We start from the raw sequence: 21,316 nt of genomic DNA, 5'->3' as shown, positions 1-21,316 counted from the left end.
GCCGGGGCTCCTTCATATCTCTGTGTCCCGGTAGCAGCGCAGGCACGCACTAAGTGCCTAATAAATGCTTGTTGGATGAACAAACAAATCCAAGACCCCAGCAAGCAAAAAGGGAGGGAAATGAAGGAGTGAATGACTGAAACATGGGGAGCTGCACATGCCCTAGCTTGGCTGGGGATGCTCCCCCCAACTGCCCACACCCCCAAATGTCCAGAGAGGGCTGTGTCCTTGACTGGGATGGGGGATCAGCTGTTGGTTGGACTGGGGGCTCCTCTCCCAACTATGCTCCCACCTGGGCCAGCTCCTCTCCACCTGGGGTTCACTCCATCCCCACCATGGCCTTGACCTGGGCAGGTGACCCACTCCCCACCAAGAAGTCATGATTCATGTGGATTCCTGGATCCTCTTGGGTTCATACGTGACTCTATGGATTTCATCCCTTCCGTGAGTCCCCAGATGCCTTCTGCCCCATTCTCCATGGAACCCCCTTCTCTGTCTGCTCTCTACCCCCAGGAGTGCTTTGTTAAGAAGGCCTAGCCCCAGGCAGCTTACAGAATTCCAGTGTGGACAAAAGAGCCCTTCATCTCAGATCCCCACAGAGCCCTGTGCCCCTGACGGAGGCCCACAGGAGCAAAGAGCATGCCTGCCTGGGGGGCAGGAGCCTGGTTGCCTGGGTCTCTCCCTTTCTCTCTCTGAGCCTCAGTGGTCCTGGGCCCCCTGGCTCTCACAGGTAATCAGGCAGAATCAGCTGTTGCTCCCTGAGCACCCACCACATGTCTTTCATTCCCTGGGAACGTGCTTTGAATATCATCCCCACTCTGAGGCTCAGAAAGAAAAGGTCATTTGCCCAAGGCCACACAGCTAGGAGGCTACAGAACCAAGATCTGAAAGCAGGTGGGTCAACTCTGGAGTCTTGCTCTCAATCTGAGCCGCTGTTGGCCTGAAGCTTGAAGACACATTATATTAATATCAATAATAGGAGTATTAAAAATAAGCGCAACAGTGGGCTCACTGTGTCAGGGGCTCACGGGGCCCCACCTGCCTGTCTCATTTGATCCTCTCACGATCCTTCCAACTATCCCCAAGGTTGGGGGGCTGAGATACTACAGGAGGTGAAGCAGCTGCAGCTTCTGGAAACCAGGGCAAATCCCCAAAGCACAAACAAATGCTCTCAGCCATGAGGTCACTGTTACAGCGCTGGGGCCTGGCTCCTGCCAAATGCAACCAGCAGCCTCCAGCCCACAGACACCTCGCTCATCGGCCCCTCAGCTCCTGGGCCTAAGGCTTTAAGGGGTCTCTGTCACTCTGAATCCCCAGGGTGTGGGATAGGAACCCTCACTAAGGAGCACCCCCTGTCCAGGCAGCATCTGGGTTCTGTGTGGCTAAATCCTCCCAGGAATCCCGGGAGGGTGGGAATGTCACCCCCATTGTACAGATGAGGAAACTGAGGATCAAAGAGAGAAAGTAACCTGCTCAGGTCACCCAGGGATTAAACCCAAAGCCAGAACTTTTTCTCCAGCAACATCTGTTTCTAAGAATTGTTTTCCTGGTGTGTCCTCGGGCCTCCCACAAGAGTCCCTTCAGGTGGGAATTCATCCCTGATTCCCAGGACCTGACGCTCTCCTACAGGATCCCAAGCCCTGAGGGTGGGGCCTGGGAATCTCCATGGTGAACAAACCTCCAGGCTATACTTATCTACCCAGGGAGGCAGAGATTCTGGCCTCCTTCTCCACGCTGGTCCAGCCATTTGTCCCACTAGTGCCTTTTAAGTTCTTCTCCTGAACAGTAACACCCCAGGCAACATTTGCTCACTTGCTGAGGGAGCATCCCGAGCCAGACTTTGTGCTCAGCACGCTCTTTACTTGAGCTATTTCATTTTATCCTCGCAAAAGTCTCTACAGGTAGAGACTTGTTGCATCTCCATTTTCAACATGGGGAAACTGAGGCTCAGGGCCCAGCTGACAGCTCAGGGCTGTCAAGGAGCTTTCCCAAAGCCACACAGCAAGCAAGTGGTAGAGCAGGTCTCCACCCCCTCCACCCCTGCCCTCCTCATGCTGAACAATGTTCCTGCTGAGCTTCTGTGGGTCCTGCCAGCTGTGAGAACCAGCAGAGAGTGAGAGAGCCTGGGGATGGGGGAGAGGGAGAGGGAGGGCCAAGGCCTGAGGTTTCTTTCATGGCACCCTCACCAGTAATCTACCTGCTTGCTTAAACCACTGGGGCTGCAAAAGCCCTGAAGATTCAGCTGCTCTAAGCCCTCCTTTTAACAGAAGGGGAAACTGAGACTCCAAGAGGTGGCCTCACGCCAGTCTACTCTTGCTGGCAGAGCAAGTCAGAGGGCCCCCGGGGATACCCTCCCAGGCAGCATCCAGTTCCCTCCACACTTGGGTCTCTCAAGCCCTCCCAGGCGATGCCAGGGAAGTCAGCATTCTGAAAGCCTCCAAAAAATGCCCCAGAACATCCCCAGCACCTGGGACACAGAGAGGCGGCCAAAGCTGTCCAGCCCAGGCCAGTGCAGATGAGCTCAGCGCTCCAGCTGTAGGCGCAGGGAGAGGAGGGAGGGAAGGGGCCAAGCCACTTGCTGATTGGCTAGTTCAAATCCCAACAGAAGGGGCCGCTCCCCTCCGCCCAGACTCCAGAGGGCCTCCCCCCCTCCCCATTCTACACACACACACCAGCTGCTCTCAGCTCCTCCCACAGAGGCAAGCCAGCCAGTCTGCTCCCAGCTCCAGCCTTCCTCCACCCCTTCCTCATCTAAGGCTGACTTTTCGGTGTCTTCGCCCCAAAGCCCCAGCTACCTGGACGCAAACTCAGATTCCTCTAAGCTTCCAGGGCTCTCCCTCACCCCACACCCTCTCAATCTGGTACCTGGAATTTGAATATTTGTATAACAATTTATCCCAAGAGCTGCCTTCGCAGGTACAGGTGCACTTTGGCCTTGGAGATATAACCTTTCTGAGCTGTTTCCTCACTTGTACAGCAGACCTACAATCCCACTGTGCCCACGGCACATGCAAGACAATGGGAGACGCAAAGGCCAGTGTGGGTCTGTTGCTCACTCTTCACCTCCCCTTACAGGGGCCCTCTTCCTTCAACATCCCTTCTTCCACCTCAGGCCTCACCTCAAGAGGTCACCCCTGCAGGAAGACTCCACAGGTGCCCAGGCTGTGCCAGATGTCCCTACCCCCAGCTCCTACATCCCTAGATAACACTGGGCTGAGTTCTGAGAGCAGGGTGCTGGGCCGGGTCCCCTGGAGTTCTCAGCCCCCAGACCAGGGCTCATACAGACAGGCAGGGCAGATTTCTCTTCTGGAAGCCCCATCTGCCAGCCTCCAGGCCATCCCTTTCCTGCTCTCTGAGGCCAAGAGCAGCAAGGTCAGGCAGCAAGCATGGGAGGCTGATGAGTCTGAGCTCTGCCAGCTACACGGAGGGTCACATGACCTTGGACAGGTACTTCCTTTCTCTGAGACTCACTTTCCTTATCTGGAAAATGACAATAATAATAATAATTATTAGCTAACCTTTTCGAGTGCCTACAGTGACCTCTTACCTACCTGATCTCATTTGATCCTCATAGAACCCTGTGAGGCCGGGGCTGCCGTTACACGTGTTTTACAGATGAGGAAACTGAAACTTAGGTGACTTGCTCAAAATCATAAAATTAGGGCATATTGAAGCCAAGATTTAAATCAGCCTTATTCAACTCCAGACCTTCACTACTCTCCATCAGCGCAAGGAAGAAACCTCCATGGAACTATGCACGGATAACTTGGAGCCCAGCACCAGGTGTGTGGCTCATACTCACACAGCAGCTGCTGTTCGTAGGTATCATCTTACGATACCACTTTGGGACAACCGTGGTAGATGGCCTATCAGTTCCTAGGGATCCCCATTTCACAGATGAGGATGTTGAGGCCCAAAGAGATGATGGAACTTGCCCAAGGACACATGAGGAGTGAGCTGACCTGGGCACTCAGGCTCATGGTCCTACCGCCCAGCAAGGGCACCTGTGAGGGTTGGGGGGGCCCTGGGCTTACCTTGACGTCCTGCTCCAGGCCACGGATGAGCTCGCCGTCCACCTGGCCAGTCTGGGCAGCGCGGAGGCTGCGGCGCTCAGCCTTGCGCAGCCGGTACTGCAGGATGCGACAGGTCTTGCTGGCCTGGTCCAGCTGCTGCCGCAGCTCCTGCAGCTGATACACATCCTCCTCCATATAGACGTCCCGCATCTCCAGCATCTCTGCCCGCAGCTCCTCAATCTCGTCCTGCAGAGGGAAGGAGAGGTCAGGTCGCTGGGCCCTATGGCAGTGGCCAGGGTACTTGAGTGCAGGGCACACTAGATGCTGCCCTAGGCACACCTCGGGGGTTCTGGGTGTGGCAGACTGCGTAATGGCCCCCCAAGATGCCCACGTCCTAATTCCCAGAATCTGTGAATATGTTACCTTACATGGCAAAGGGATTTTGCAAATGTGATTAAGGATCTTGAGATTGGGAAATTTTGCTGGATTATCTGGGTGGGCCCAGTGTAATTACAAGCATCCGTATAAGAGGGAGGCAAGGGGCTCAGAGTGGGAGAAGGCGATGTGGCAGAGGTTGGGGTGATGTATGTTGAAGACGGAGAAAGGGCCATGAACCAGGGAATACAGGCAGCCTCTAGAAGCAGGAAAGGGAATGGATTCTCCCCAGAGCCTTTACTGGGATGGAGCCCTGACAACACCTTGGCTTTCAGACTTCTGACCTCCAGAATTATAAGACAATAATCTGGGATTGTTTTAAGTCAAATTCGCAGTAACTTATAGCAGCAATAGGAAAGTAATACACTGGGGAAGCAGAAGAGGCTCATTCAACAAGCATTTATGAGCACCAACTGTGTACCAGGCTCTGTGCAGGCACAGGGGGTGGGGAAGGAGAGTGGTGACCAAGACAAACGTGGCCCTTTCTGTATTGTCTGCATGGAGCCCCATGTCTCATTGGCAAGACACACAGTAAACTGAAAGATAAAAAAACCCCTCAGATACTATTAAGAGCTGTGAAGACAAAAAACCAAAAAACCAGAACCAAAACACCTGGGTAATATGAAAGAGTAATGGGGGAAGGTGCTATGTTAGAGGACAAGGTCGGGGAGGCCACCTCTAAAGGGACATTTGAGCTGAGGCAAGAAGGAACAGCCATGCAGAGAGAGAGGCAGGGAGCAGTGTGTGCAAAGGCCCAGAGGCAGGGAAGAGCTCAGTGTGTCAAGATACAGCAAGGCAGCCAGGGTAGCTACAGGGGTAAGGTGAGGCTGGGGAAACTGACAGGGGTCAGCCATCCAGGGCCTTGAAGGGTTGAGTAAAGAATCTGAGTCTGGGTTTTAAGTGGAGGGGGTTGAGGGGGATGACCTCACTTCCTCAGGGCAGCTCCTGACCACCTCTGTCATCAACTCCCAGATGTCCTTCACTTCCCCTTTGTCATCATGGGTATATCAGCAATTCTTCATTTAAGAGTTTGTCTCCCAGAGAGACCGTGAGTGCCTGGGGGGCTTCCCCACATCTACCTCACTCCCCGCTGTATGCCCCACACCCAGCACAGGGCCCAGCATCCTGCAGGCTCCCAACAAATACTGAGTGCATGAAGGCATGTCTTGTTAGGTAAACAATCACAAAAAGACATACCAACGTGAAACAATCATTAGACACAAAGTGTAGGGGGATGAGCGGGGAGACCCAGGAGAAGAAATGGATGATTACTATGTCTAACAGCAGATGTGAAAGCTGAGTCACAAATGGAAATAATAATATCTGCCCTTAGTGTGATTGAACGGATTAAATAAGATTGTACACTAAAAAGAGAAACCGAGTCACAGGAGATGAATGACCTGCCAAAGGCATCCCAGAGGAGTCACAGAAAGCACCTAGAAATGGTGCTGATGGGAAAGCGGGGTGGGTCCAAGAAGCAAACAAACAAACAAACCACTGTGCAGGCCCTGGAGAGGGACCGCAATCTGGAGAGCTGGGTTCACCAGCCCGCTGAGCCTCCCTTTCCCCAAAGAAAATGGGTGGCTCCCTACGGGGGAATGGCCTGGGGTTCCCAGCGCCCCTGAGACTGGATGCGTTGGTTTAATTCAGGGTTAGGAAGTGGCACCTTCAGGCTGGTTCTTAGTATGAAAGTTCATGGAGGTTTTTATATCCATCTGTACCCAGTTACTCCTGGGACTATTTCTCAAATGGTTCTGAACACAGGAAAGGAAGACAGAGGGGACGACAGGGTATCTGCTTCTCTCAACCCCAACAGATACTGTCTCATTCCCACCAGCAATTGAAGGGTTTGATTCCCACCTGGCACCACAGCCTCGCTCCAGGTTGGTGGGGGGTGGGTTCAGCAGCACCCCACAAAGTGAATGATTCTGCCTGCAGCAAGCTGCAGAGGAATGGTCACCTCATCAGGACCCCCACCTCTACCCCAATATATACACAGACTCAACCTCCCCCCCATGCCAAGCAGACAGAACTAAAAGTGGAGAAGGAGGAAGTGGGACAGTCAATGATCACACCAGTTAAAGAAATGAGGAAGTGAGGGGTCCACACTCATTTCAGCTGGCAAGATTAAGGAAGCATAAAGGAAACAGCACTCAGGAAGTGTGGGCCAGTTGGCTAAATCCAAGCTAAACCAGCCTCCAGATGGGCCTGTGTTCAAATCCTCACCATAGTATTTACAGAACATGTTGACAGGGAGGACTTGGGGGTCGGAGTGGACCCAAAGTGCAGGGTGAGCCAAAGGGAAGTGCAGGGGATGCACAAGCTAATGATGCTGGGCTACATTAAAAGATGTATGACATTTAGATCATGGGAGGTGACATCCCACAACACAGGACCACACCCAGGGCACTGGAGTCATTTTTGGGGACCACTTACTTTTCTAACTTTTAAACAACTGATTTTTTCGGGACTTCCTGGTGGTCCAGTGGTTAAGAAGCCGCCTTCCAATGCAGGGGATGCGGGTTCGATCCCTGGTTGGGGAACTAAGATCTCACATGCCACGGGGCAATTAAGACCACGTGCCACAATTAGAGAGCCCGCACACCGCAACTACTGAGGCCGCGAACTCTAGAGCTCGAGTGCCACAACTAGAGGGAAGCCCACGTGCCGCAACGAGGATCCCGCGTGCCGCAACTAAGACCCGATGCAGCCAAATAAATAAATATTTTTTTAAAAAAACTGATTTTTCTGTTTATAAAAGTAAATAATGGGACTTCCCTGGTGGCGCAGTGGTTAAGAATCCGCCTGCCAATGCAGGGGACACGGGTTCAAGCCCTGGTCCGGGAAGATCCCACATGCCACGGAACAACTATGCCCGTGTGCCACAGCTACTGAGCCTGCTCTCTAGAGCCCATGAGCCACAACTACTGAAGCCCGCGCGCCTGGAGCCCGTGCTCCGCAACAAGAGAAGCCACCGCAATGTGAAGCCCGTGCACCGCAACGAAGAGCAGCCCCCGCTCGCTGCAATCAGAGAAAGCCTGCATGCAGCAACGAAGACCCGACGCAGCCAAAAATAAATAAATAAATATTTTAAAATGTTAATCATAAAAAAAATTATTAAAAAAAGTAAATGACAATCATAAAGACAGTTTTGAAAACAGAAAACATAAACCACTCATCATTCCTCCACCTGGTCTTGAATCACAGTGGTTCTCAAAGTGTGGTCCCTGGACCAGCAGCATTAGCAACACTGCGGGGGGGAACTTGTCAGAAATCCTCATGCCCTAACTGAGAACTACTGAATCAGAAACCCTGGAAATGGGGGCCCCCGAGTGACTCTAATGCAGGGTGTTTCCTTCCAGTCTTTTTTTTTTTTTTTTTTAATGGTGAAGGGCAGGCCTTTTTTGGCTGCATTGGGTCTTCGTTGCTATGCACGGGCTTTCTCTAGTTGCGGCGAGCGGGGGCTACTCTTCGTTGCAGTGCACGGGCTTCACATTGCAGTGGCTTCTCCTGTTTCGGAGCACGGGCTGTAAGCACACAGGCTTCGGTAGTTGTGGCTCACAGGCTCTAGAGCTCAGTCTCAGTAGTTGTGGCGCACGGGCTTAGTTGTTCCACGGCGTGTGGGATCTTCCCGGACCAGGGCTCGAACCCGTGTCCCTTGCATTGGCAGGTGGATTCTTAACCACTGTGCCACCAGGGAAGTCCCTTCCTTCCAGTCTCTTTCCTTAAATGCACAAGAGTCACGTGTCTCAGCACACAAGTCCTCAGCCCAGAGCCTGGCACAGAGCAGGGTCTCAATAAGCATCTATTGAAGAAGTGAATGAATGAATGACCTTTCTCACATGAGCAGCTGTCTCTCCAGGCCTGCCCTTCACCACAGTCCATTTCTGAAAATGCAGGATGTTGCATTCATGCCAGCTCCATCTCTCCGTGGTGGCCAAGGGGGGCCCAGGCCCCCCGGGGGCTTGTCCCAGCTGCAGGCAGAATGTGGTCAGCCCCTCCTGGCACCATCCACGTGAGAGGGTGAGTCCACAAAGGCTGAATTGTGGCTCGCACGGCTGGGTCTGCTGGGATGTGTGCAGCAGAAGCTGAGCTTTCGGGGTCTGAGGTGGGGGCTGGGAAAGGGGCTGCTGGGACATGGGGAGGGGGCCGAGGGTAGGACTCTGCTTCCCTCCAGAGGTTCTTGGACCTCACCGAGCCTCCCAGTCTCCCGGGACTTCATCCAGGGACTGTCTGATCCAACCGAGGGAGCTGGTAGGGAATCGCCGGCGGGTGGGGGGTGGGGAGCTCAGGCTTCCCTTCAAAGACAGCTCAGTGCGGCTTCCCTGGTGGCGCAATGGCTAAGAATCTGCCTGCCAATGCAGGGGACACGGGTTCGAGCCCTGGTCCGGGAAGATCCCACATGCCGCAGAGCAGCTAAGCCCGTGCGCCACAGCTACTAAGCCTGCGCTCTAGAGCCTGCGAGCCACAACTACTGAGCCCATGTGCCGCAACTACTGAAGCCCGTGCGCCTAGAGCCTGTGCTCCACAACAAGAGAAGCCACCGCAATGAGAAGCCCACGCATGGCAACAGAGTAGCCCTCGCTCACCGCAACTAGAGAAAAGCCCATGCTCAGCAACAAAGACCAAACGCAGCCAAAAATTTTAAAAAAATAAATTAATTAAAAAAAAAGTTTCCTCCTTAAAAAAAAAAAAAAAAAAAAGACATTTCAGTGTCCACTGAGCCTCTCACCCCAGCCGCGGGGAAATGCGGAGAGAGGGGGCCAACACCACTGAACTAAGCCAGCCCAGTGGCTATACAACAAGGTTGTCGGAGACCCCCCAACGTCGGTGGGGAAACCCAGACTTCATCCCCCACTGCAGACAGGAAGAGGCCACACTGCCCAGCAGTGCCCACCTCAGAGCCCAGGGGCCCCCGATTCTCAAACCGCCCCCCGCCCTCCCCCGCCCCCCCCCCACCCCCCCCAGTCAGAAAGTCCGGACTAAAGAAGCTGAGCAAAGGTGCTCAGATCAGGCACAGCCTGCCAGGCCTCCAAACCCATCCCCTCCGGCCGCTCCTTCAAGGTAACCTCTCCTCCCCTTGAAGCTTAACCTGATTATTTAACCTGGACTGAGAACAGGGAGTGAAGCGGGGAGGACGGGGGACAGGATCGGGCACCCACGCTGCTGCCAGGGTAGTCAGCCTTTCCCTTTACAGAGAATGTTTATTTTGCTCTGATTATAGAGGTAATACCTGTTTATTGGAAAAAACTTGGAAAAAAAAAAGCAGATAGCTTTCTATCTCCTCCACTAGTTCCCACTGGTCTCTGCGTTAGGTCCAAGCTTCTTACCCTGGAATCTGAGCACACCCCTCTCCCACCGCCCCCCCACCCACCCCAGGTCTCCTCCTCACTTCTGTCTTGCCTCTGCCCTCCATGTCCAGGTACACCACAACCAGGAAATAGCCACCACCTATCGGGAAGCTCACTAATTACCAGGCCCAGTCCAAGCACAGTACATGCACAATAGTTTGACCCTTACCAGCTCTGTGAGGTAGGTAGGGAAAATGTTCCCACTTTGCAGATGAGGAAACTGAGGCTCAGAAGTTTCCCAGAGCTGCTCAAGCAAAGGAGCAGTGGAGTTGGAATCCAAACAAGCCCTGTAACCCTGGGCCAGTGCATCTTAACTGTGTGTTCTACTCCCAGGGTTGCTTGGGCTATTCCCTCTGCTTGAGAGCCTTTGCCAGGCTAACTGCTAACTTTCTCATCCTTCCAGAGTATTCCCTCCTCCCCCAATCTGATTCAAACCCCACCCTCTGAACTCCATTCTTCTTGTGCTAACAACTTTAGGTCGCATTTGCTCGTCTTCAAGTCTATCTTCCCCAAGAGCTGGCGGGGAGGGCAGGTGCTGGGTCTGACTCGTGTCTGGTCCCCAGCACAGCCCTGGACAGGACATGGGACGGAGCAGGCACCCATCACTGTCTATGGGTGGGTAGATGAATGAATGAAAGGAGTATGGCTTCTGCCCTGCCCAGCCTCTCTCACAGCCCAGACAGGGCAGGCCCTCCTGATCCCAGCCCCAGGTCAGCTACAAAGAGTCAGGGAGAGCCTAGGCTGCTCCAGGGCTGGCCTCAGACCCCCATGCCACCTCAGGAGGATGGGCAGGGTCTCTCAAACCTCAGCTCACCCACCCACTCCCTGCCCACAAGTACACCTCTGTCCATCCTCCCTCACATCCCCTAACGACCCATGAGGTCAGCCTGCAGGAATCAGCCTCTCAGGGGCAGATCCGCTCCCCGAAACGGATTGGTTCCCAGGAATCCTGAGGGAATTGGCCAGGAAGAGTCTTTTGGTCCACACTGGGCCGGAGGGCCAAACATGAGCTCACACTACCGTTAATAATAGCGTGGCATTGCATGGCAGCACGGGGCTTCACAGTTTACAAAGACATTCCATGTGAATCATCTCACGGGTCCTCACAGAAGCCCCACGGACAGGCAGGACAGGAATCACCACCTCTGTTCTAGAGGCAAAGAGCAGCAGAGGAGCACAGGGGAGGTGGGCTGTGTCCAGGGTCACACAGAGACACGTCCAAGCGGGACTCGGGCTGCAGACTTCAGGCTCTTTCATCTGCACCAGAACGCAGGGAGTCCATGAACTTGGATGGGAAGGGGAAAAAAAAAATCACGTCTTTACTTTCACTAATGCTAACTAAAAATTAACATTTCCTTCTATTCTGGACAAGCCACGGTTGTATCAGCAGTACTTATAGCTTTGGCACCAAAAGAAACCACAGATATTTTCATACCCCATAACAGTTGTTGCAGAAACGTCAAAATATTGTATACACTCATCAGTACTTTGAAATTACAGTAGTTAACAGACCTGTTTCCAGATCTTATGAGTTAATAAACACACATATTACTATATCATAATTTAAAAAATATACTTTGATAACTATATTTCAATATGCTTGCTTTCCTTTATATTTTGTTTTAAACATTTAAAAACATTATTCTGAGAATTACTCTCAGCACATGGCACAAAATAAGATGGAGTCTGTGTTCCCTCTGGAGCCGCCTCATCTGTGGGGTCTGGGTCGCCACCCCAGACTCTCGCTCTCCACCATCAGGGCATAAAGCTGGAGAAGCAGAGCTCCGCTTTCACGCCACATTTAAAATGTTCCAGGAGGGACTTCCCTGGTGGCGCAGTGGTTAAGAATCTGCCTGCCAATGCAGGGGACACCGGTTCAAGCCCTGGTCCGGGAAGATCCCACATGCCATGGGGCAACTAAGCCCGTGCGCCACAACCACTGAGCCTGCGCTCTACAGCCCGCGAGCCACAACTACTGAGCCCCAGAGCCACAACTACTGAAGCCCGCGCACCTGGAGCCCGTGCTCTGCAACAAGAGAAGCCCCCGCAATGAGAAGCCCGCGCACTGCAACGAAGAGTAGCCCCCGCTCGCCACAGCTAGAGGAAAGCCCGCATGCGGCAACAAAGACCTAACGCAGTCAAAATAAATAAATAAAAATAAAGTTTAAATAAATTAATTAATAAATAAAATGTTCCAGGGAATTCCCTGGCGGTCCAGTGGTTAGGACTCGGTGCTTCCACTGCTGTGGACCCAGGTTCGATCCCAGGTGGGGGAACTAAGCTCCTGCAAGCCGTTCGGTGCGGCCAAAGCAAAATAAAATGTTCCAGGAAAGAATGCTTTCTGCAGGAAACCTACAGGAATGTAAAATGATTAATCTCTGCACAATGAGGATGGAAGGGGGGGTGAGATGTGGGGCTACTGGAACACTCACATTGACTCCAGATGCCTGGGTCTGATGGAACTGGTCTGGAAATGTAGATGGTGAGAAGGTCTCCCGACCCATGGGGCTGGAGGTGAAAGTGACCAAACACGAAGCCCCTCTGCAGAAACACAGCAAGCAGCAACGGGTGGGTGAGCCTCAGCAACAGCTCCCAGCTGGCCCACAGGGGACAGGGAAGGAACCAGGGGGACAGGAGGCTCCTGAAGGCACGAGGAGGCAGCCTCTTACCAGCCACCAAGGAAGAGACTGTTCCAGCGCAGAGGTCCCCTGGCCAACTCCCACCCAAGAGAATCAGCCCCCACAGGGCTAGGGTGGACGCTGGGAGGGGCCTGTTCACCCAGCGTCCCCAGGGAACTCTGATCTGGGCCCTGCACAACACATTCTAGAAACCCTGGGATACTAAGGTTGGGTCGGGAGCAGGGAGCCGGGGTCTCAGCCCACCCAGCTCTGACAGGGACTCTGCACTGCCTGGGCCTCCTTCCATTCTGCATCTGTCTCCCACCTCCTCACTGCTCCACCTCAAATGCCACCTCCACCAAGAAGCCTCCCTGGCTACCTCAGAGCACAGCCGTTTTGTATGAACAATTAGTGAGTAACTATGGTGGGCCAGATTCATCACCAAATCACTGGATTTAGTCCCCATGATGGTCAGTCTGCTCCCCACTAATCTGTTCTTCACTTAGTACATGGAGTGATTTTTTGTAAACTGCTACTCTCCTGTTTAAAACCCTCCAATGATCGCCAAAATCTGGAAACAACCTAAATGTCCCTCAACTGGTGAATGGCTAAACAGTGGTACATCCATATAATGGAATACTACTCAGCAATAAAAAGGAAGGAAATGCCAGTACCCACAACCACGTGGTTGGAGCCCAAATGCATTATACTAAGTGAAGGAAGTCAGACTCCATTGGCTACGTACTGTATTAAGCCATTTCCATGACACTCTGGAACAGGCAAGACTATAGGGACAGAAAACAGATCAGTGGTTGCAAGGGGCTGGGGGAGGAGGGAGGAACTGACTACAAAGGGACACGGGGGAATTTTGGGGGTCGATGGTTCTGTCTTGATTGTGGTGGTGGTTAACAGAGCTGTGTGCATTTGTCAAAACTCATTTTATGGTATGTAAATCACCGGACCTGAAAGCAAAACAGAAGCCTGATCCCGCCTACCTGTCCATCTTCATCTCTCCCCATTCCTCCTCTTGTTGGCTACACTCTAGCCACTCGGGTCTTCTCCCAGCATCCAGAAGACACCTTGCCTGTCCTACCTCTAAGCCTCTGCCTGGATTCCCCTCCCCTGCATCTCCCACTACCGGCTCCCCGTCCTACTTGAAGCCTCCAATTAAATGTCACCTCCTCAGAGAAGCCTTCCAGACCCTTCTAAGCCCATTGTGTCCATCTCAACCCTGTGTTTCTTTCAAGGAGCGTATCACAGGTCCCAGCCCAACTGTGTCCCTGCCCAATTTCAAACCTTACCCAAATTTATCACCTCCTGCCCAGGTTCTAGGGACCCAACCCACCAATGGGCAACAGACCCAGGAAGAATGACTGCTGAGCTAAGGGACCCAGAACCTTCACTCTGCGGGAGCCTCTGCCTGGCCCGCCTTCTCCCACACCACCCTGCCCCCCACGGTCCCTCCCTCAGGCCAAAGCCCAGGCTGCCTGCCCATCTGCCACCCTGGCTCTGGCCCGGGCCACTCACCCTAGCCCGGAAGGGCTGACCTGCAGTTTGGACCAGCAGTGGCCACAAGGGCGGCATGCCAGCCCCCCGAGAGGCCAGGGCAGCCATCTGCTGTCCCTTCTGCCTGTCCTCCAGGGTCTGTCAAGGCTCCAGATGAGATCTTCACACTTGGACCCCAAGGAGGGCAGAAGGCTCTGCAGAGCTCCACTTCCCTCCCAGCTCAAAAGCCAAGACTGTGGGAGTAGCAGCAGGCGGAGGGGAACCCAGAGACTCCATCCCTTCATAAGCAGGGACACTGAGCCTAGAGAGGGACTGGGGACAACCCCATAGTCCCCCAGACTGAACAGAGTCAAGCAGGGAGGGACTCTGGGCTCCCGCCTCCCAGCTTAGCCTCCTTGCCTGGAGGCTCGGCTCTAGTTTTAGGGGAGTCAGGGTCAAAGGTCCTGGAAGAGGAGGGCCAGGATCCCAGACAGGCACAGCCATGCTACACAATGCCCCCTCCCACTGGCATGGAGGCTGCCTGGTCCCAGTGACCCACAGGGTCATGAGGGAAGACAGGTCCTGAACTTACCTCTCAGACAGCAATAAACAGTAACAGGCACTGAGCTCGCTGAGCACTCCCCCCGTGCCAGGCACGTGCCAGGTTGCACATACTATCTCACTGTATCCCCAGCCACCCCACTGACTGGTGAGAAACTGAGGTCAGAAAGGTCAACTCAAAGTCACAGTTCAATGGCACAGCCAGGATTTGACTCCAATTTGAGCTCTAGTAAACTAGACTAGACAGTCTCTATAATGGGACAATAGTAAGAATCATAATAGCTAACATTTACAAGGATTTACCATGTGCCAGACACCGGGCTGAGCTCTGAATGAATGTCTGTTATCTCAATGACAGTCCCTTTGAGGAAAGTGCTATTACTTTATGCCCATTTTACAGATAAGCAAACAGAGGCTCAGGAAGATGAAGGCTCCAAAGGCAATCAGGAGTGAGCCTCCCAGATGTGGCACAGCTCTGTGCATAAGACCACAGACACTCTCTCTGGTGGGGAGCTGTGTGTGTGTGTGCGTGCGTGGAGGGAGTGGGCAGGGAGGAGATGCCCAGAGACCACTGCCCACCAAGGCCAGGCCTGGCTTGTCACTGCCCCATTCCAGGCCTCACGCGCCAGAGCAGGGAGACCTCCGCAGTCCCTGATGCCTCTGGGGGGCACTCACAGCGGGGACACCTGACAGTGTCCCTCCTGTCCTTTCTCTGTCGACAGGAAGGAAGGCAGCTTTTGGATCTGGATGTGTTTAAAACATCCCCCAAAGGGCTTCTGGGCTACAGCCAAATCTCTGAGCAAAGAGCATCACGAGACCCCAGTCCTTCTGCCTCTTGCCACTTGTAGGCTGTGTGACCTTTGGCAAGCCCTTTAACCTCTCTGAGCCTCAGTTTACTTACACTTGTGTGAAAGGAAGGGGTTAAGTCCCACCCTGGTAAGATCCCTGCCCTCATGCAGAGCACACAGGGGGAGGGGCTGGAGTGAAACCTGTAATTATCCCATTAATAATCTAATTACTGTAGAGGTAAATACCCCAAAGGAGCCTATAGGAAGCCCCTACGTGTCTAACACAGGAGCCTGGCCTGGAGCTGAACACATGAAGGTGGAGGAGGAAACCAAGGGAGGCAGGAGGGAACTACAGTACAAAGGCCCCCGCAGTGGGAAGAATGCAGGGATAGAGGCTTGGGGTGCATGGAGCACTCAGAACTTGGGTGAAGCAGGGGTGAGGTGAGGCTGAGAAAGGCAGGACCACACAGGCCACCCAGGCACTTGGGCAGGGCCCAGGACGGGTGTGGAGGGGAGAGGCTGATGCAACTGACCCAGAAGATCCCATGTGGATCTGGGGCAAAACCAGGGGAAAGATGTTTAACTGGTCCAGCCTAGCCACAGGACCCAAAAGAGTTTTTCTATTGGAGCCCGAGCTTCTCTTTGCGGTGCAGGCAATGGGAGATTATTCACCCCAGTCTTAGAATGTGGGACCCCAAAGGCAACCCTCCATCAGCAAAGGAGGATCAGCATCCCCATTTTACAGATGAAGAGACTGAGGCTTATAAAGGCAAAGCTCATAGAGGAAAAGGCGGAACCAGGATTCAAGCCCAGGTGGGCTCGGCTCTAGACCACAGTGCTCTTCACCACCTTGGACCGCAGAGAAAGGAAAGGCTGGCCTGCTGCTCCCACCTTCTCTGACTCCCTGCCATTCCTCAGGGAGGCCAGTGCCATCTGCTGACCTGTGGGTCTCCAGTGAATGCCAGGGCCAGCCTGGCCCAGAACACCCCAGAGTCTCTAGCTCTTTCCTCACCCCAGCTCCAAGTTCCTTCTGGCACCAGAAGGAAGAGAATGTGACTGCAGATGAGGTCACGCCTATGGGGCACCCGGGGCAATGACCTTAGTAATAAGCTTGGCTGCTGGTCAGGCCTCTGCTTAGAACTTAGCCAAGCCCCTCCCCTGCGGAACTCTCTCTGCCCCAGAGGCTACACAGGACATGGGGCTCCCTCCCTTCCGCTGTGCCCAGGACAGTGCTGGATGTGCCATATACTTGAATACTAATCCTCCCAAGTGCTCTGCAAGAAAGGGATTAAGTTCCCATTTTACAGATAGGAAGACTGAGGCTTGATGAGGGGGCCTTGCACATGGGGTTCATGTACAGGGAGGAGGTGACAAAGCAAGGTTTGGTCCCAGACCTGATCCCAAAGGTGAATTTGTCCACCTCCCTCCCGAGAGGCCCTGGGACCTTGTGTCCAGTGCTACAGACATGGAAAGGAGGCAGCTCCTAGCTCTGCTATAGGTCAACACGGCCCCCTCCCAGCAAGGTGTTCACAATGCCTCAGCTCAGTTCGGCATTCAGTGCCCTTCCCCAGCAGGCCCAACTCCCCTTCCCAGCCTCTCCCTCACCACTGCCCCCCCCCAACTCCCTCCAGCTCTTCTGTTTTAAGCCTGCAGCCGGCCTGCAGCCCACCTGCAGACCCTGATCACTGCCTTTCATTCAACCATGCAACAAATATTTATTGAGTCCCTACGATGTGCCAGGCACGGTCCCAGCAGCTGGACACAGAGGCAGTCATTCAAGGCTAACTCCTCAACTCTAATGCCTCCTCCTCCAGGAAGTCTCCCAGGTACCTCCTCTGAGTGCTCACATGTCCTCCAACCTTCTCTATCCTGGCCTCCTTTTCCCAGGCAGAATCAGGCACCCTTTAGGGATGGCAGTGGCATGGTCCTCCACAGTCCCCAGCAAAGGGGGAGGGGGAGGAGGCGGGAGATGAGGGCAAGCAGGAAATTCCAAGGAAATTAGAAGGGAGTTGCCCCTGGGCGCTGGCAGGCCTGACAATTGCTCCATTTCACTCAGCTCATTGGGCCCAGGCCCAAGTGCTGGGTGTCCGGGGCCTGAGGGCCTTTGGTGCATCTTCTCCACCTTGGTGACCTGCCAGCCCCTTATCTGCCTACATACCACTCAGCCCCAGCCAGGCTCCTAGGACCCCCAGATCCAGAAGACTGCAAAATCAAGCCCCTGCCACACTCCTCACTGTTCCCAGCAGCCTAGTGGAAGGAAGCCTCGTGGAGGAGCTGAAAACAGTAGTTTGTACACACGAGCTCCAGGGAGACACGGGCCAGGATTTCCTGTGTTTCTGTGTAGCTGAAATGTCACAGCCAGTTTGTGTGTGTGTGTGTGTCTGGGTAACCTGGTCTGTGGGTCTTTGGCTCCTGTTAGCAAATGCTACAGGTCTGACATCTGAGTGCTCTGTGCTCGTATCCTGCTTCTATGTACATAGCTACATGTCTTGCTCACGTGTGTCTCTTGGGTGTGTGTCTATGAGCCCCGGGCGTGCAAGGACCTCTGCTGCTTGCTCTCTTTGTGGGAGAGGCAGCGTGGGTGGCTGGGTGATGAGCTGTGTCTGAGCCCGCTTGGCAGGGGCGTATCTGTGGATCTCCACGGATGCGAGCACCTGTGTGTAATGACTCTGGGTGGGTTTGTGTGTGCGCCCGCATACACACGTGTGCTTCTGATATGTCTGATGGTGTCTCCAGGGTGTGTCCATCTCTGGGACATGGCCAAGTGTGTCTGGGGGTATGTAAGGGTGTGTTTCTGAGCCAGCAGTCTCCTAGATGGTGTGAGTCTCTGTTGTGTCTGTTTGATAACTGCGGGTGTGATGAGACAGGAGGTGGTGTATCTTGCATGGGTTTGTGTACTTCTCTGAGCCGGTCTCCTTCTTAATAAGTCTGGAGGCGTGCTTCTGCAAACAGACAGCACAAGCATGTCCCTGGATGTGTATGTGAGACATATGTGAGTGGTCGCGGATCTCTGAGCAGACGCTGTGAATATGTGTACATGTGTTTGTGTGTGCAAGAAAGAGTGTGCCCAGGGACACAGGCCAAACCCCTCTGTAAGGAATGCTGGGAGCCCTGGTAGCTTCGTGGTCCCGCTAAGGCCTCAGCAGCAGCCGTCTCACCTTCTGCAGCTCATTCTCCATCTCGCTGGAGCTGCCCCCCTCCCCCCATGACAGGCGACCAGCTGAGGATCCTTAAAGACCCAGTTCTCAGAGCAGCTTCTTTCAGGCCACCTCTCAGCTGCCACAGGGAGGGCTGGGACTCACGGCAGGGACTAGCCAGGAGCTTTGCTGACCATGGTGACCACTCCTCTCCCCCCAACAGTGACAGATATACTGGAGCCCTCCCCCTACAGCTCCCAGGAACTGAGAGCTTCACAACTTGTGGGTTACTGCCCCAGACACCTGGCACAGGGCCTGGTACCTAGGAGGCACTTGGAAAATAAGTGTTGAATGAATGAATGAATGAGTGAATGAATGTCTGGAGAAGCAGGTATGGGAATGGTGACAACCAGGACAGGCACTAACATTTACTGTGCACTAGATCTATATCATCACTCAGAAAAGGGTCCCCATGACCCTGGGGCAGGCATGCTTATCGCCCATTTTTCAGAAGGAAAAACAGACTCTGAAAGACTGAGAATCTCACCCAGAGCCACACAGCTTATAACTAGCAAAACCAGACGAGAACCCTGCTCTGGGAAACTTGGAGGCACAAGCTGCCTCCTGCATGGGAGAGGGTGGAAGAGAGACTGGGGAAGGGAGCTCCTTGGGGTTGTCTAGTGAGGTTCCCAAGTATATCAGCCGTGCAATCTTGGGCACATTACATAACCTCTCGGTTTCCTCATCTGTCAAATGGGTCTGATATCAGAACCCTCCACACAGGATTGCTGTGAGGAGTAAAGGACTTACTTAACCCAGAGCCTGGCACACTGGAAATGATCTAATAGTTGATAGCATTTGTGAGCAAGAACCACAGAAGGCCGGGGATCAGTGGTCTGGGGGTCTCCAGGCCAGCTCTAACATTCCAGCACTCTGGATTCCAACCTAACCATTATCTAACCCTTAAGTCTTGATCCAAACCCCCACCACTTCCTCCAAGACCTCAGATCCCTGGTCCCCATCACACTTTCTACTGGTGCAGGGTACATATTCATGTACACACACGCAGGCACATGTCCCCCACACACCGCCTGCAGGCTCCAGGTTCTCGGCCCCAGCAGATGTCATTCTCTACTTGGTCCCAACAAGTCTTAGCCTGGAGCCCTGCACACAACAGAATTCCTCTCAACAACCTATGTCCCAGACTAGACATGCTGTTAGCAACCACAAGCTCATGCTCCAGTCAGACTGTAGAAAGAACAGGACCCAGAGTTAGACCAACCAGGTTTGGAATCCTGGCTGTGTGACCAGGAGCCTCCATTTACCCAACTGTACAATGGGAACTGGAGGGGAATTAGATGCTTCCTCTGGGCCCTTCTGGCTGACATCTAGATTGGCTACACTTCAAACACTCACATGTAGAACCTCCAAGAAGGTGGCGAGGCCTCGCTTCATGAAGCCCACACAGTATGGAATGTGATCACTCCTTCCTGTCCTCCTCGGAGCAGTTCCTGATTTATCAACATCCTAAAGCTAGGGGGATCCCCCCTCCTGGCTTCTCCCAGCTCCCTCAAGAATGAAGGCTTTGACATCCTATCTGCTCATTGGCTAACAATAATAACAATTCCCTAAAAGATGAGGGATTTCACTGCTTGCAAAATGTCTTATCTATTCACACCTCCCTGATTCCTGAAAACAATCCTATGAAGTTGCCCAGGCAGGTTCCATCATCTTCATTTTATAGATGGAAAAAAAAAAAAAAAAAAAGCTCAGAGAGTCCAAGTGACTTGCTCATGGCCACACAGTAAATGGCAGAGTCAGGTCTCTAGACCAGGTCTTTGGGCTCCAACGCTCAGATTCTTCCATCCACACCAGGTGGGTTCCCGGCATGTCCTCAAAAGATGCATGGGCAACAGTTAGTGGTGATGGGGAGATGGAAGACTTCAGACCACCAGGGTTTTGAAGGTCAAACAGTCCATGTGTCTGCCCTGCAGCCAAAGCTGTCTCTTAGAATCCTGGAACCTTAAAAGTTAATAACCTGCAGACTTCCTTGGCTGAGGTCAGGCAACTCAACTACAGCCTCCACATAAATATCCTCCTCAAGTAATCACAACCACCACATTTTGTGTCGTTTACCAGCTGCTTTCCACAAACCCCATGTCTTTATCCAACATGCAAGGTTGAATAACTCTGAATAACTCAACGGACAGCAAGCTCACTCCCTTCTCTGTAGCAGCTCCTTCTATCGTCTCACTGACAGAGAGCTGCCCCATTTCCACTTTTTCCACTCGGGCCCCAGAGTAAGCCTCATGCCAGAGGAGATCTGCCATCACCCGCAAGGTCTTCCCCAGTTGATGGTTCCCAGTGCCGCCCACCAGCTGGGAGGTGAGCTCAAGCAGGGCCCCACTGGACTCAGTGGGACTCAACCCAAGGCAGCACGAGGCCTGCTGGAAAGACACTGGGGATCTGAAGTCCTTCTCCTGGTAACTCAGATCCTGCATCTTAGAAGCAAAGTGGCCCAGAGGGCAGGAAACACGTCAAGAGTACAAGGTACTCTTACTCCAAGCCTGGCTGCCTGGAGAACTGGCTCTGGGACCTGGAACAAGTCCCCTCACCGCTGTGGCCACAGTTTACCCATCTGTAGAATGAACAAAACAACACCTCCTGTAATAGCCTCTGCATCTATGGCCCACATCCATGGCCTCTAGATTTTCATCTTGCCTCTGTGAGGCTGGCAGCTGGAGAGAAGTTCAGGGACTGACCCATGTATACACAGTGGTAACCGCACAATCTGGTCCTGCTCACCTCTCCATCCAATCTCCTTCCTCTCTCCAGCCTTGGCACTGATCCTCGAAATCCACGAGCTTTTTCCTACTTCCCTTGGCCTGGAATGGTCTTACTCCAGCTTCTTATTCAGCTGGCTCCATC

At 53.4% G+C, this 21,316-nt stretch overlaps 1 protein-coding gene across 2 annotated transcripts in view; it reads right to left on the bottom strand.

Moving 5' to 3' along the window:
* Positions 1-21,316, bottom strand: part of MTCL2 (microtubule crosslinking factor 2) — a 71,422-nt gene that overhangs the window by 46,707 nt on the left and 3,399 nt on the right. For both annotated transcript variants that reach the window (XM_068565274.1, XM_068565275.1), the window contains exon 2: positions 4,035-4,259. In XM_068565274.1, coding sequence (XP_068421375.1) covers positions 4,035-4,259 — 225 coding nt within the window. The remainder of the gene's footprint in view (positions 1-4,034; positions 4,260-21,316) is intronic.

Source organism: Eschrichtius robustus, chromosome 16 (genome assembly GCF_028021215.1).
Source record: "Eschrichtius robustus isolate mEscRob2 chromosome 16, mEscRob2.pri, whole genome shotgun sequence".
In the NCBI taxonomy this organism is placed as follows: domain Eukaryota; kingdom Metazoa; phylum Chordata; class Mammalia; order Artiodactyla; family Eschrichtiidae; genus Eschrichtius; species Eschrichtius robustus.
This window is presented reverse-complemented; position numbering and strand designations above follow the sequence as displayed.